This window comes from Podarcis tiliguerta (assembly GCF_965153285.1).
Source record: "Podarcis tiliguerta genome assembly, chromosome: 8".
NCBI lineage: Eukaryota > Metazoa > Chordata > Lepidosauria > Squamata > Lacertidae > Podarcis > Podarcis tiliguerta.
In genome coordinates this window covers 62,332,718-62,348,954 of record NC_139541.1, presented here as the reverse complement: position 1 = coordinate 62,348,954, position 16,237 = coordinate 62,332,718, and the positions used below count along the sequence as shown (strand labels likewise).

Genomic DNA, 16,237 nt, shown 5'->3' with positions numbered 1-16,237 from the left:
GATAATCCCTCTTGGTTGCTTGAATAGACTATAGATGAGGGTGCGTAAAATAAGCCTACTGTGTGTAAGATTAAGAAGTATATACATTGCTCCCCTCACATTTGTTTCTGGCCCTGCCCATCACTGGCATGTGGCCCCCAGAAGGTTACCCAGGAGAAAATACGGCCCTCAGTCTGGAAAAGATTCCTAACTCCTGTATTAGATATTGGTCAAAAAGAAAGTTATTACCCTACTAGTATTATTTTTTTCTTTCTTTCCTGGGCAGAGGGGTTGTTTGTTAAATCAGTCTGGGAACTGTAGTTCCATGAGGGAAACAGTGGTCTCCTGTCAACTCACAACACTAGTTACAATCCACAGTTCCCAACAGTTCCAAAATGCAAGCATGTCATGTTAAGGGGGGGGGGAGGATGCATAGTCTAGGGGGGAGAAATGTCTACTAAAGCTTACGTTGGTTGATCTCTCTATCTCCCAAGTATGCATTTGTATCATTGTATTCCAAGGTCCTGGAACAGATCTGAGTTTGTGCAGGAGGTGGTGGTGGTTGAAGGTGGGGCATCATTCAGAAGATTGATCCTGTCTTTGGAGTTACATTAACATCCTCATGAAGTAATGCTGTGCAATTTATCATAAAAAGGGCATGTTACCCTACTGAATCATAGAATCATAGAGTTGGAATAGACCACAAGGGCCATCAAGTCCAACCCCCTGCCAAGCAGGAAACACCATCAGAGCACTCCTGACATATGGTTGTCAAGCCTCTGCTTAAAGACCTCCAAAGAAGGAGACTCCACCACACTCCTTGGCAGCAAATTCCACTGTCGAACAGCTCTTACTGTCAGGAAGTTCTTCCTAATGTTTAGGTGGAATCTTCTTTCTTGTAGTTTGGATCCATTGCTCCATGTCCGCTTCTCTGGAGCAGCAGAAAACAACCTTTCTCCCTCCTCTATATGACATCCTTTTATATATTTGAACATGGCTATCATGCTTCCAGAAATGCTATTATTGGCTGAAATATTCACCCCACAGTTTTGTTCCTGCACTTAGCTGCTGTCTGGCTCTCAAGAGATACACTCTCAAATGTATCTATGAGTCTATGATTCTAATATTCAGGTGGAAGTGGTTGCTACACAGCTAATCCCCCATGCTGTTTAACACCTATATGATTGCTGGGAGCTGCAATCAAGTAGTGATCACCAACATATGACTGACACGCAACTCTTTTTCTCTGTTCCATCTGAATCAGGAAAAGCAGTTGAGATGCTAAGCAGGTGCTTGGAAGCAGTGATGGGCTGGGTGTGGGCCAACAAATGGAAACTGAGAGCCAGTGTGGTATAGTGGTTAAGAGTGGTAGACTCGTAATCTGGGGAACCGGGTTCGCATCTCCGCTCCTCCACATGCAGCTGCTGGGTGACCTTGGGCTAGTCACACTTCTCTGAAGTCTCTCAGCCTCACTCACCTCACAGAGTGTTTGTTGTGGGGGAGGAAGGGAAAGGAGAATGTTAGCCGCTTTGAGACTCCTTTGGGGAGTGATAAAGCGGGATATCAAATCCAAACCTTCTTCTTCTTCTTGAAAAGACTGAGGTATTCTACAGGTATGTTCCAAGTTCTCAAGTCCAGGAGGTGGGAAGATGGCCTGCTCTGGTTGGGGTTGCACTTCTCTGGAAGGAGCAGATTCACATTTTGTGGGTACACCTAGATCAAACATTGTCACTTGAGGGGTCCAGGTGGTGTCGGTAGCCACACTGGTGGTGCCTATTACCAGCTCCTTCTAGTTCACCAGCAACAACCACTTTTGGACAGAGATGACTTGGCCATGCAACTGCATGCGCTGGTAATTCCCAGACTGGGTTACTGCAATGCACTGTATGTGGGGCTGCCCTTGAAAATGACTTGGAAACGTCAAATGGCAGTCATGCACGAAATAAACAAAATAGCTAAACAGGTACTAGAAGTCACCCCGGAACTGGCCCTACTGAACATCTTCCAAGATAACAATGCCTACTCATACTATAAAGAGCTCATAACCCACCTACTCTCAGCAGCCAGAAACATCATAGCCAGACACTGGAGGGTCCTGTCAGGAATAAACATGGAACACTGGTATCAAGAAACAGCCTTACTAGAAAAGCTAACCAATAGACTGAAACTGACACGGGGACAAATAGAAGAGGACGCCTTCACCCTTTATCACATATACAGCCCAACAAGACAACAACAAGAACCCACCGACAGCATTCGATTCAATATGGCTAACTTGATCCAACAACCCACACCCACACATAAACAAATTCCACTGCAGCCAACCAAAGACAATCAACAACACCCTAGGCCACACCAACCTCTCTCATCACCAAGGAAACATCATAAGCGAATAGAAAGAGAACATACCCAAAAGACGCTGACACAAAACCCCCACACATATACTAAGTAAAAGAACATAAGCTTTGCCGCCACCCCTCTCCTGTCCCCACCACTTTTCTTCCCAGCCCTATACTTCATATAACGCCAATGTCTCACAACAAATGTAACTGATCTGTAGAAAACACAACCTGAAGAAACAGACAATGCATGTGCTTTTGGACATGAAGAAAATCTTTAATAAAAAATAATTTTTTTAAAAATGCAGATTACTGGCTTCAGTTGCTTTTAGAACTCATATAATCACTGCTCTAAAAAAGCTGCATTGGTTGCCAGCTCATTTCCAGGCCCAATTCAAGGTCAAAATCTATCTGTTTGACCAGGCATATTACAGTTGTTATTTTACTCTGCTCCGATTTGGCTTTTTGGGGTCTCTAATTGTTCTTATATTTGTGTTATTTCTATATCCTAGTGTCTCCTTTTGGATATTTAAAAGGGGTCGAAAAGGGAGGCAGACTGCATTATCTTAATCTTTGTGGGTTCCTTTTTTTTTTTTTTTTAACAGACTCTTCTTTTCAATTCTTTTAAGTAGGCTTTGCTATAATAGGGTCAAAAGCTGATTTGAAAATAATCGCTCAATGGGAGTGAGGAAAGAGAACGGGAGGATTTAAGACCAAGCTGTGCATTTCATACCATTAATTGAAACCCTCTGTGAGATAATGTGTTCCTTCTCCTATCTGAACCCTGCTCCCTCCCTCCCTTCCCACTGCTATTAAAACCATCCTCTCCACTTTCCTTTTGGCCAACTAGACCCTGGATGAGATTATGGCAACAGTGAGAAAGGAGGGGGTCTGCTCTGCCTTCCCTTCCTCCACTTCCTTTATGGGCTCTATGGTGCCATATCTGTCTTTCACTTAAAGAAGCAGCAGCAGCAAAAACTGTGTTTTGTTGTTGTTTAGTCATTTAGTCGTGTCCGACTCTTCGTGACCCCATGGACCAGAGCACGCCAGGCACTCCTGTCTTCCACTGCCTCCCGCAGTTTGGTCAGACTCATGTTTGTAGCTTCAAGAACACTGTCCAACCATCTCGTCCTCTGTCGTCCCCTTCTCCTTGTGCCCTCCATCTTTCCCAACATCAGGGTCTTTTCCAGGGAGTCTTCTCTTCTCATGGCCAAAGTATTGGAGCCTCAGCTTCACGATCTGTCCTTCCAGTGAGCACTCAGGGCTGATTTCCTTAAGAATGGGTGCATTTGATCTTCTTGCAGTCCATGGGACTCTCAAGAGTCTCCTCCAGCACCATAATTCAAAAGCATCAATTCTTCAGTGATCAGCTTTCTTCATGGTCCAGCTCTCACTTCCATACATCACTACTGGGAAAACCATGGCTTTAACTATACGGACTTTTGTTGGCAACTGTGTTTTAGTGATAGTTAAAATAAATAAAATAAAATAAAATAAAAATTAAACAGGGTCAAAGTGGCACTCACCACTAGGGATAGGGGAGATTTTAGATTCAATTTGCATTTAAAGATGAATCTACCTAATTTGAACTTTCCCAAATAATACAACAACCAAAACAAAACAAAAAATTCACTTCTTTGAATTTTGCACCACAATGCTGCAGCCAAGCCATGTGTACAAAAACTGCAAAGTAAACATAGTGAAAATAACATACAGAACTGGATAATGTTAGAAGAAAGTCTTTCGCAAAAATGTATATATTAGGCATAACTGCATACCAAACGTGTATATCAAAAGAAATTCACATTAAAGTGATGATGAATTTTCACAGAGACTTTATAAACACACACACAATTATGTGGAAATGTGGAGAACTGAATTTGAAACTGGAAAAAAGAGGAAGAGAAACTGAAATGGGCAGATTCTCCAATCCCTCTGCACCACAAAAGAATCAGCCCTCTGGTATGGACAGAACCTAGTCAGATGTACATATAGAAAAAGTGCAATACTCCTGATAGTGTTGGGAGCAGCCTCATGGCAGCAGAGTCTCTACCACTTGCCAGCAGGGACAGGCACAAGGCAGTGGCAAAGTCAGGGCTGTGGGGATGAACTAGTGATAGCGCCAGATTGGCTCCCTAGATGTGCCTCTTAAAATGTGCATGCAGAGTTAACACACAGCTTGGAAGCTGAAGAGAGCACTGGCTCCCTGCTGGATAAGCACAGCTTACCCTTGGTTATAATCGCAATGAGACCCTCAGTTTTGTAATATAAGAATGCTAAGTTTATCTAAGGAAATGCATACTTGTTAGGAAAGAGCCTGTCTAATCCAGGTGGAGAGCTGCAAAGAGCCATGTGCCTGCACTTTGCTCTCGGCAGGAGAGACATAAAAAGATGTCTCCTCTCCCAGTGTGAAGATGAAAGGGGGAAGGAAATGATGACAGCAACCCAGAGAGTATCAATCTAGCACCCGAAGAAAGGTCAGCACATGTTGAAGGACAGCCCTAGGGCAGGCATGGCCAAACTTGGCTATCCAGCTGTTTTGGTACTACAGTTCCCATCATCCCTGACCACTGGTCCTGTTAGCTAGGGATGATGGGAGTTGTAGTCCCCAAACAGCTGGAGGTCCAAGTTTGGCCATGCCTGGTCTAGGAAGCTTAGAGGTTCCTTTCTCTCTCCCCTTTCTCCCCATGCAGACACACCAGTATTCAATACAAGCTGAGTTGCAATCCAACACTGAAAACATAGACCTTGCATTGGTCTCCCACTAAGCAGCAGCTATTGTTGCTGCTCTGCCCTACTACCAGGCAAGTCGCTGCCACCCATCTGCCACCCATCTGGAAACAGTTCTTAAGGTGCAGGAGCACCTTCTTTCATGTGGTCACCCTACTGAGGACATCCAAGGTTGTTGGGGTTTTTTTAAAGAAAATATATTGTTATAATTTTTTGGTGCTAGAGCTTGTGGGTGCAGAAGTTCTAGATTTAGTGTTAGATTTTAATCAAGGTTGGGGGAGTTAAACTGCAAATGCTGAACTCCCAGATCCAGTAAGGATTCAAGATGGAAATAACACAGGCTGGCTTCCTCCTGAAGTAATTGACTGACAATGGCTGAATCGTTAACCTAACAAAAGATGAGTCATCATGATGTTCAGTGCCAGACAGAAGGGATGGAGCCCCTCCTCCAGCTGTGTGTTAGTGGGAAGAGACAAAAAATGGTTTAGAACTCCTGTTTGGATGATGGAGGCTGGAGGGGGATAGTTTCACTGGGTTAGTGGTAAAAAGGAAGAATGGGGGTGAAAAGCACCATGTGGGCTAACTGCAACAGGGAGCATGGCTGATTTCTCTGTTCTTAGACCCATAGTCTGTACTATGTCTATGGGAGAAGCAAGTGACCCTCTTGGAGTGTAATGCATTGACCCAGGTAGACTCAGGTTGTATATATGTGTAAATAAACCATATAGCATAAAGACACCATAGTCTCCGCAGTGCCCCATTTTCCAAAAGGAAACACAGACAAAGTGTTCTTGCAACCCTGTTGGCTGCAATTTTATAAACAGTTTCTTACGAGGACTATATCTTGTTACTTATCCTGGGCCCATCAGTTTGATAAAGGGTGGTGAGATATAAACATTCCACCAAATAAAACAAATTATTTTAAAAAAACAACTTGTGGAAGCACTGATCTTTGTGATCAGTTCCTTGGCTTCAGTTGGCTTTCCTCAGACTTCATCTGAGCTCAATCCCCCTTGAAGCCTGAATCTGACACTGGCAGCAGCTGACTTACGGTACAACCTACGTCAACTTCAACAGCGCCATACCTCCCTGGACATTGTCATAGCTCAGTGTGAAGTTTGGAGCAAGTGGAAGCATTGAGAAGGAGCTTGTTTTCCCCATTAGCATGAAGAAAGGCAGGCAGCGTGAGTCAGCTGCAAGCTAGGCCTCTTGGCGTTTCCACAGTATGAGCTGGCACCATGACGCACAGCGTTGGTACATTCTGACACAGCAGTAGGAAAAGTCACCAGGCTGGTTAAGGGAAACAGTACTGGCTTGGGAATTGCTGCCAGGAGTATTTCAAGTAGAGGTGTTGTTGTTTTTTAAGAATTGCTTGCTTATTTGTGTTGCCTCCTTATGGAGCATCTCAGTAACTTGTCACACTGGGGCAACAATCCTGTGCACGCTAACCTGGGGCAAAGTCCTACTGAGAATAATGGCGCTTACTTCTGCGGAAACATGTGTAGATTTGCATTGTTCTGTAAATCTAAAACCTTCCATCCAAGTACTTTGAGGAAAGGTTGAAGGAGTTCCGTGTGCTGCAGGAGAAATGACTGAGAGGCAACAGAACATAAAAAGAGCCCAGCTAGAGCAGGTCAAAGGTCCAGCATCCTGTTCTCACAGTGGCCAATCGGATGTCTCCTCCGAGAAACCCACAAGAAGGAGCAGAAAGCACAGCAATCACCCCACTTGTGGTTCCCAGAAATGGGTATTCAGAGGTATACTGCTTCCAACAGTGGAGGGATAACAACGTAATCATGGCTGGGGTGGTGGGGATGACAAGGCTGTAGTCCTGCCCGAAGCATACTAAGAGCTCATCCAGACTTATGTTTGTCTCCTGCCTAGAAAGAACAGGTCCTAGTGGTTTTCCAGTTGCACCTGTGCCTAGAAAGCGTGGGACAAGTGGTTTTGCTCTAGCCCCGCCACTTTCCCCCAGAAAACCTGCAGAACCCGATTGACGTATACCACTCAAGATTGGGCTTTTTTGGAGGAAAGTGTTGGGGCAAGGGCAAGTCTGGATGAGTCATATGTTCTGATGAAGTCAAGCAGACTTGCTTCTGAGTAAGCATGCATAGGGCTGCATCAGGCAGGGGTGGTTCTCTATAATTTTCATTCACGGGCTGCTCCTGTGAGCCATTCCCATCACACACAAGCACTCTGTGACACTGTGCCTTAACTATGTCTGCTCTTAAGTCAGGCAGAGATGCTTTTGAATTGTGACTAGAGGCTTGGTGTGCCCATTACTGACTGTTTGACAGTGTTCTAAGTGCATGGCACTGGGGAGTTTTATGTGTCAGTTTTGGTGAGCTGCAGCATCAGTTTCCTCCCACTCCCAGGTCTTAGTGCAGTGTGCACTAAGGTGCACACTGCAAATAAATGGTGTTCGTTTTTCCTTAAGAAACGTTTTTCAAAACACATTGGGAACAATACATACCAACCTGTGCGTCTGCCATTAGGTGTATTTTCTGTTGGCCCCTCCAAACATTTTTTATTGTGTACTTGCAATGACTGGTGTTCATTAATATATTAGGAGGCATTCACAGCTTCTGCACTGAGCTGCAACCCTGATCAGATTCATTCCCAGCCCATATTGCTACCAGGATTTGGCTTTGGGTTGTTTGTTTGTTTGTTTGTTTGTTTGTTTGATGTGATATCAGATGTGGGGCAGATAGAGGCACAGCTGCATCAGCTACACAACAGAATTCCCTGTGGCAAACTCAATCCCACAGCTGATAACACGCAAATAGCATCTTTGCCATCCTGCTAGTGGTCAAGTGCTTGGGAGGTGCTGTCCAAAGCACTTTGCAAGTCCTGTGCTCAGCAAATCCTGAATGCTGAGCAAAGGGCTTGCAAAGCCTCCTGCATTGCTCTTCCCAAGTGTCAGACAACCAGCTGTCTGCTGGGTGCTTGGGAAGCACCACAAGGGAATTTTAGATGGTTGTCCCACCCTCCTGTCAACATTGACCCATGAAGGTAGGGACAATGATTCCACCAGACTAAAAGGTTTCTCCACTGTTTACTTACCAGCTTCTCAGCCTACTTCAAGCATCTGTCAACGCCTTACCAGCACACATTCACGTTCCCATAAATCAGCCAGCCTCCACTTTGTGTCATGTGCCTCTATTTTATTTTCAGCTGCAGAAATCTACTCAATAAGCACTTTTAATTTCAATGACACTCCTCCAGATTCATATGATTTTGTGATCATGGCTATTCAGTATTCCTACACATGCCCTCTTGAAAGCAATCCCCAATGAGACTTACTCCCAGGTAAGCATACACAGGTGTTCAACCATAGCGAGGGAGAAAATCACACTTTCAAAGTATTTCCCATTGTTTATTAGCAAAGCTATCATCCAGGTGCTGGGATTTGCTTTGTGTGTCTCACCTCTTCCATCTGACTTAAGTCAACCACCTTCAAAACAATGAACACAATGTTTATTTGGGTATAAACTATGTGCTTCTTTCCAGCTGGTGCCTGTAGCAAAATATGTACATTTGTTCCAACAGAGCCCAAATGCCGCATCAGCAGGGCAGGAGCCCTTCGCCAGAAACATATGGGAGGCAAAGATTACGTAACAGACCAGCTGCCTGATTATCTCTTCCACATTAAGGTAGTCCCTGCAGCACTTTCATGAAATAGCAATTTATTTATCTATTTATTTCTAAAAACAAACACACCAGCAAATACCTTCGAGTTCCTTTATAAAAGAGGAGAGTGGACATATCATTTTATCCCTACTAGGCAAAGATAACAGGAGTCCCTTTCTGATGCCAAAGGTCGGGGTGGGGGGGGGGGAGAAACAGATTCAAAATTTCCTATCCTTTACATTCTTGTAATGGATTGCTGTACAGGAAGGGGAAATATTATAACTGAATAGTGTATCCAGATGCAAAAGAGAGGGCTCCTGCACCTTTAATAGCTTCATGACCAGCTATAGTTGCTGAAATTCCCTTTTCTACATTGCTACTAAAAGTACAGGAGCCCTGTCCTCTTTTGCGCCTGGCAACCATGCAAGACAGCTAGGTCTGAACCAGTACCTCTCGTACCCTCATTATCTAAACCACATGAATCCCAGTTTTCTTTGTCAGGGCTGTCCAACAGGTCGATTGCGATCTACTAGTCGATTGCAGAGTGTCCGTGGTCTATCCTGAGACACTGACCCCCCCCCAAAAAAAATCAACCAATTTTGCTCCCTAAAAGAAGTTCAACAACTATGGTCAATACAATGGGTAGATCACTGCCAGTGTTTTTTTAGTGCAAGTAGATCAGAGTCTCTCGGAAGCTGGACATCCCTGCTCTATATGAATGCAACTCTGTGGCTGAAAGCATGCGTTTATCCAAATTGCTAGTGGCTGGCAGCCTGGCCCTTTCTTAGGCTGCAATCCTATCCACACTTGAACACAGTAGGACTTACTTCTGAGTGGACCTGTATAGGACTGCACCATATATGTTCCAGAGAAAGAGAAGAGGGGTTGCATATTTGGATAATGGTCACTCTTCATACGGTCACTCTTCCATGCATTTAACCCATTCAAGATGTCCTTCTGGGGCTTCAACCTAAGGAAAGTGTGGGGGGGGGAGTGCTTGGACACAGTGCTTTAAAGTGTGGACCTGTGCCTAGTGTAAGTTTGGGTGAGCCCTTAGTGTGTATTTAAAGCTTTTTTCAGAAGCTTTAAATACACACCAATATATATTTTTTAAATACTACATCAGTCTCTTGAGAAATCGGTGTTCAAAAATGAGAATGTTAAAATTCCTCTCCTGCTGTCCCCACTATTTTTATTGTTGTTCAACCAACCTCTTGTTATCCTGGTGGTTATGATAACATCAGGTTAAATCCAGTGACTTTATTTCAGTCCTGGTTTTGCAATCTCCCTCCTTTTTTCTTAAAGGGATTTTCTACCCCTCTTGCTTTTAAGTCTGGCTGTTATCAAACCCAAGTGGTTTCTCTGGACGCTCGCATTTCTCCAGTGAGCTCGTGCCTCTTCCTGAGCTCCTTTTCTTCCTACTGCACCACTCCGCCTACTATCTCCCAGTGATTCATGCATCAATCTCCTTCACTGCTCCAGTTCCTGCAGCAGCACAGCTAGGTAATTTTAGAGTGCAGTTCTAACCATGCCTACTCAGAAGTAAGACCAACTGAATCAAATGGGGCATACTCCCAAGTAAGCGGTGTTAGAATTGCAGGGTCTCTGGAATTAATGGTCTTGTCTCCCTACCTCTTTTGATGGCAATGCCTGTTTACTTCATTTACTTCAGAATGTGATTAGCCAAACCTGTGGCGTAGGTCCCCCACCCGATGCCCATGTCCATGCCCATTCGGCTGAGTGCAGCCCTGGACATTTGCCCCAAAGTCCTGCCTGGATGGCACCACCAAAAGCTTAAACTTGGTGAACCTCACAGGTGCCCAAAGCTCCTTGTTGCTTTTGCTGCAGAAGAGTAACTAGGCTACCTCGCTAGATGCAAAAGCAATCCGAATTCTACAAGAAAACCCCTACAGTTATTTTTGCAGTGAGAAAGTTGTGCAATTTTGTCCAGTAGTACTTAGACTGCACAGTACATTCCTGTTACATAACGAGTATTTTAGCTTCGAATTCTAAGCACATACTGTAGCCCTACCTAAGAGAAATGCAGCCTGGCTTCGTTTCAGCATTTTCAGGGCCCTGTTTTGACCCCCGTTTTGAAATCTGATTCAATCTGTTCCTTTGTCAAAGCAGCTGAAATTGGAACTAATACAAAAGTACAAAGCTGACATTTCTTCACCCCATATACCCAAACCTGTTGGATACAGAGGATCAAGAGCACAATATCCAGTGGATATTCTGCACCCCTTCATTACCCTGTAAGATTCTAAATGGCAAAGCAACGCCAACATCTACATTAAAAGTGCAGTAAAAGTATTTCAGAAGTTCCCATCAGCTAACCAGCAAGAGGCAAAATCTAGCCCCCATAAAGACCAGGATAGATTCTCAATATGAGAAATTATAGTGTTTCTGATGTTCAGAACAGCAGGACAGTCCAACTCAGGTCAGTAAGCGCTAGACAAGAGGCTAAAGAAGAGCTCTAATACAATCATTGTAGGAAAAGGTTCCTGCTTAGTCCCCCCTTAACGCCATTGTCCAAAACAGCAGGAAGGAGCAATTCGGGGTACCTCTTGTCTTGGTTGCAGTTCGATAGCAGTTTTCCCCTGGTGTACAAAGGAAGCTTTTGTTATGTACAAGGGCAAAAATAAGGCCAATTTCTTGGATCCAGTAAATGGAAATGTGACGGGGAGGGGAGAACAGAAGCCAAGCATGACCAGCAGCCTTGCTGGGAAAAAGAAGCACCTGTGTTGAGGAAGATCTAGCAGCAGAGTGTCAGGTGAAGGTCAAGTCTGTCAAGCAGGTGCTTACCTTTGGGCAAGCCTACGCCTCCACATCACTAAAGTCCCATGGCCGGACAAGCAACTTCAAGGTGGAATCTTTGGCAGACAACTTGGAAGCCAAGCCAAAAAAAATCAGAGGGTTGGGACTTGCTCTTCTCCTCCTGAACCAAAATTTCTTTCTTCAAAGACCCATGGGTACTAGCAGAGTTTAGGAGGGGCAATGTCAAGTCACAAAAAACTGACTGCTTTTAAGAGTTATGCAAAGATGAAATGTTTCCAAGTTCTGCAGAATCCAGAAACTCTCCCAGGCCCTGGACTAAAGAGGATGAGTTTCTACAAAACAGATGGGTACTTTTCGATTGCATAAGAACCAGCAGACTCAACAGCCTCTCTCCAGCTGCTGCCAAAATGGCTGCCTAGACATCTCCATGCTGCCCGTTTTGCTCTGGGTCCTCACTAGAATGCAATGCAGAGGCCTCCTGTGGTAACAGACATTGCCAAAAGTCGAAGCTGAAGCACCCAACGGCTCGACTCCTGGTGAAAAGGACTCATTGGCTAGGAGCAGAAGGTGCCTTTTTTTGTTTCCTAAAGGCCAGTGGTCTAGGACTGGTTCTCACCATCATCTCACCCTCTGACCGTCAGAGCAAAAAAGCCAGTTCTGGAACAACTTCAAAGCTTCAGCAGACCAGTTCAAGAGCAGCAGCTGAATCTGGGGCTGGTTGCAAGCCAAACTTATCCAAACCAAAGGAGTCAATGAATGAGATGGTCATGAGAATCAGATGTCTCCTACAGTTGAGCCCAAGGCCAAGAGATCTGATGATGACGAGCAGCTGGAAAAGAGCCACACTATACATCTGAAGCATATTCAACTCCCCCCAAAGAATCTAGGAACTGTAGTTTACTCCTTCGCAAACCTTTCCAGCACCCTTAACAAATTTATAGTTGCCCGGATTCCTTGGGGGAAGTCATATACTTTAAATGTGCATTAAGTATGCTTTAAATGCATAAGGTGGATCTGCCTGGAGGGAGCTGTTTGACACAAGCAGATGGGTAAGGAAGCTCACCAACATCATCATCACCCCCTCCTGCCCTGTGGGGCTCGGGGAAACGGTCCCCATCCTTGGAGGAAAATTCTGCAAGGAAGACCCTCTGCACGCTTACTAGCGCCCGTCGCCTTCCACCCCACCTTCCTAGCGACACCCCCCCCCCAAGCGGGTGGCAGAGGGGTGCAGCGCCCCGCCCCACTTCTAAGGCCGGGTTCGCCGGGGCTGATGGGGAGAAGGAGCTGCCCCCTGCTGGATCCTCTTGAAGGGGGACTCGGGCGGCTCCGGGGCGCCCCCTCGGCCGCGGCGCGTTCTGCAGTCAGCCCAAGGCACGCAGCTGCCCAGTCCCAGCGCCGAAGCCAGCAAGGCGGGCGGCCTGGCTTTCTTGCAGCGCCGCAGGCTCTTCTTCAGGCGCTGCCCGTGCGCGGTCAGGTAGAGCTCGGCCTGCGCCACGCCGCTGCCCAGGCGGCCCAGGCTCTCGGCGCGGTTGGCCATGCGCAGCTCGGCCTCGATGAAGACGCGGTGCAGCTGCTCGACGCGCCTCTCCAGCTCCGACACCAACTGCCGGCGCCCTTCCGCCTCCAGCAGCCGGCGCCGGGCCTCGGCCAGCTCCAACGCGCCCCGCACCGCCGCGGGCAGGGACGAGGCAGAGGCGCCCCCGCCGCGCAACTCCAGCTCGCGGCTGGCGGCGGCGGCGGCGGCCGCCTGCTCAGGCTTCCCGGCCTCCGAGCGGCTGTGCGGCGTCATGGCTTCGCCGGCAGAGGGCGCGGGTCCGCAGCCGGGCATCCAGGCGCGCGCGCTTCCAAGAGCGAGAGGAGCTCACCGCCGCACCTTGGAGAAGCCGCTGCTGCTGCTGGCGAGGCGCCCGGGGCGCGCCGGGCTCCGCTCTCGACGGGGCTAAGGAGCTCCTTCCCAGGATCGCCTCGGGGATTCGGGGTGCGCTTTCTCTCCCCCGATCCCCCGCCCCGAGGCTCCAGCCAGGGGACCGGCGGCGGCGGCGTTGCTGCTGCGGCAGCGAGGCGCAGGTCTCGCCGGTCTATGATGTTGTGGCGAAGTGGCGAACGGCTCCGAGCGCTCTTATAACGGGACGGCAGGGCGGGCGGGGTGTTGGCAGGGGGGCGGCTGAGAGATGCCGCCCTGAGCCAGTCATCGAAGCGGCGGGAGCATCACTCAGCCAGCGAATCCCCGCCCGGTGCCTGCCCGCCCACCCGGCTGCAGCCGGTGCGCATCCCTTCGCCAGTCCCGACCCCGGCTCCCCTCTTCCCGCCGGGCGGTTGCATCACCTTCGCGCACGTCCGCCTGGGGACTCTCCGCTGTTTGTCCTCCGCGGACGCCCCTTGCCTCTGTACGGAACAGCTGCCAACCCAGCAGCAACCTGCCGCAGGAGCTTCTGGCCAGACACGTTTTCGCTCTGCTTGGAGGCAGACCAGACCACGCACAAACACACCCCTTTCTCACGACGCCCTTTCCCTCGGCGGATACACGCGTGCCAATAGCACACTTTTACTGGAGGCTTCTCTCCCCTGCTGAGGGCAAAATACATGCTTCTGGCAAAGGTGGACAGGCACATTGACTTAACACATATGCTTGCTAATCATGGCAACTTCCCATCCCCATGACCATAAAGAACAGGGAGCTGGTGGCATTGTGGTCTAAACCACTGTGCCTCTTGGGCTTGCTGTTCAGAAGGGTCAGTGGTTCAAATCTGTGTGAGGGGGTGAGCCAGTTTCTGCCAACCTAGCAGTTCGAAAGCATGCCAGTGCAAGTAGATAAATAGGTACTGCTGCGGCGGGAAAGAAAATGGCATTTACATGCACTCTGACTTCCATCCCGGTGCCCCGTTGTGCCAGAAGCGGTTTAGTCATGCTGGCCACATGACCCGGAAGGCTGTCTGCGGACAAATGCCGGCTCCCTCAGCCTGAAGTGAGATGAGTGCCGCACCCCATAGTTGCCCTTGACTAGACTCAACTGTCCAGGGGTCCTTTACCTTTACCTTCCACCCATTAACAACTAGGGCTGATGAAAGAAATCTTAATACAATCCTATCTGTACAAAATTGATTGCCTTATTGCAGTCTTATTATGAATTTTACTATAGTAGTCACAGGCCCAGTAAACCCTGTAAAGATATTAGCTTAAGTTTCATGGTCTATACATTTTCCAAGTAAATGTATTAATTAAACCTATACCCTAAACCTATACTTCTGAGGAAATGAACATAGGATTGCACTGTCAATCCAGTGAGCTTTCATTGATTAATCAACCAATGATCTACAGAGTAATAAAGCAATAGAAGAAAAATAATGCTGAAAAGTGTTCCCCACCGGTGTTATGCAGCTTCCTCTATTGTTTTTAGCTGCCTCTCCAATATTTTAATGAATTGGCTGTTTTATTGATTTAGGTACAGTATTATAATCTAGTATTGGGTACAGTATTATAATCTACCCCAATCTAGTATTTGGGGTGTCAGTGAGTGGTAGGCTTTTTTAATAAATAAAAATGAAATAATAGAGTAAGTTTCTGCTTTTGCCCATTTTGTACTCTGACTGCTTTCCTTTGAGACTTACTATAGAAAGTTAAATATTGATTTTACTTTTTGCCTATCTGTATTTCCAGCACCCCTGATGAGGACAACTGTAGCAGCATACTGGACAATAAATTATCCAGAAACTGCTTGAAGCTTTCCTCTCATTTTTATGCCATTTTGGTGCCATCTTTTCTTTTTCTCGTTAACTTTTCTTGCAGATTTTAGGAATGTTGGGTTATATTCGAAGTATCACTAAGTGAATAGTTTCTTTGGCTCAATGATTTTGTCTTGCACAATGAAACTTTCCCCTCCTGGCTTTCCCTGTGCCCCTCCCTAATCTGTTCTATGAGCCCCCCCCCCCAACCCTCTGGAGCAGATTTGGGGAGGGTACAGGAGGAGAGGGGGAGTTTTGTTGCACAAGCTTAAATCTTTTCACCGGCAGGGTGAGTTAGATGGATACTGCCCTGTGTATATAATATATACATAATATTAACTTTCTGCATTCTGCTGCTTGCATTTTTGTTGTTCTAGAAGGGATTAATCTGCAAACTTCTTTCTTCCCTTGCAGCTGGTAAAACACAGTGCAATCCTCCTCATGTCTACTCAGAAATTAAGTCCCACTCAGTCAAGAGAACTGACTCCCTGGAAAGAGCTTTATCGGATTGCAGCCGAAAAAGCATGACTGGGGGCTGGTTCAGCTCCTTCTCTGCAGTGTGCAAAATGCAGGTGACTCTCTTTGCCATGCCCACCCCACCCGCAAAGGCAGCTACTGCAAGCTTGAGTCAGTTTCATCAAAGAGCCGCAGCTTCAGCTGTCTCAGTCATGCCTCCTGCGTGAATTCAGAGGGGGTAACGGATGAGAGGGTGAAACCTTGGCAACATCCTGCGGGAAATGTTTCTATAGTAATCCAGACAGGAAAATATTGACCTTAGGGACACAGTGCAGCCCAGTGAGAAAGGAGATAATGGGTGGTTACTGGAAAGAGGTGCATATTTACATGATTTCCTAATCCTGACAAGGACAGTATGTTGTTGTTTAGTCGTTTAGTCGTGTCTGACTCTTCGTGACACGAACTCCATGGACAAAGGACAGTATGTGCACATGCTATTCTTCTCCAGTGGAACTTAGATTCATCAACGCCAAAACACCCAGCCTTCTATTACATGAACCAGGCAGATCTGGAATAAATGCTTGAATTTATATTATATATTAG

General features: G+C 46.8%; 1 protein-coding gene across 1 annotated transcript; it reads right to left on the bottom strand.

The window, feature by feature from the left end:
• Positions 1-8,191: 8,191 nt before the first annotated feature.
• TRNP1 (TMF1 regulated nuclear protein 1) lies at positions 8,192-14,201 on the bottom strand. Its single transcript, XM_083456249.1, has one exon. The coding sequence runs from the start codon at positions 13,282-13,284 to the stop codon at positions 12,703-12,705; it is 582 nt and encodes a 193-aa protein (XP_083312375.1). The 5' UTR covers positions 13,285-14,201; the 3' UTR covers positions 8,192-12,702.
• Between the last annotated feature and the right edge of the window lie 2,036 nt (positions 14,202-16,237).

What these genes read in the sequence shown, in the direction of transcription:
- TRNP1 (XM_083456249.1), bottom strand. Translation starts at nt 13,284, where the DNA reads ATGCCCGGCTGCGGACCCGCGCCCTCTGCCGGCGAAGCCATGACGCCG.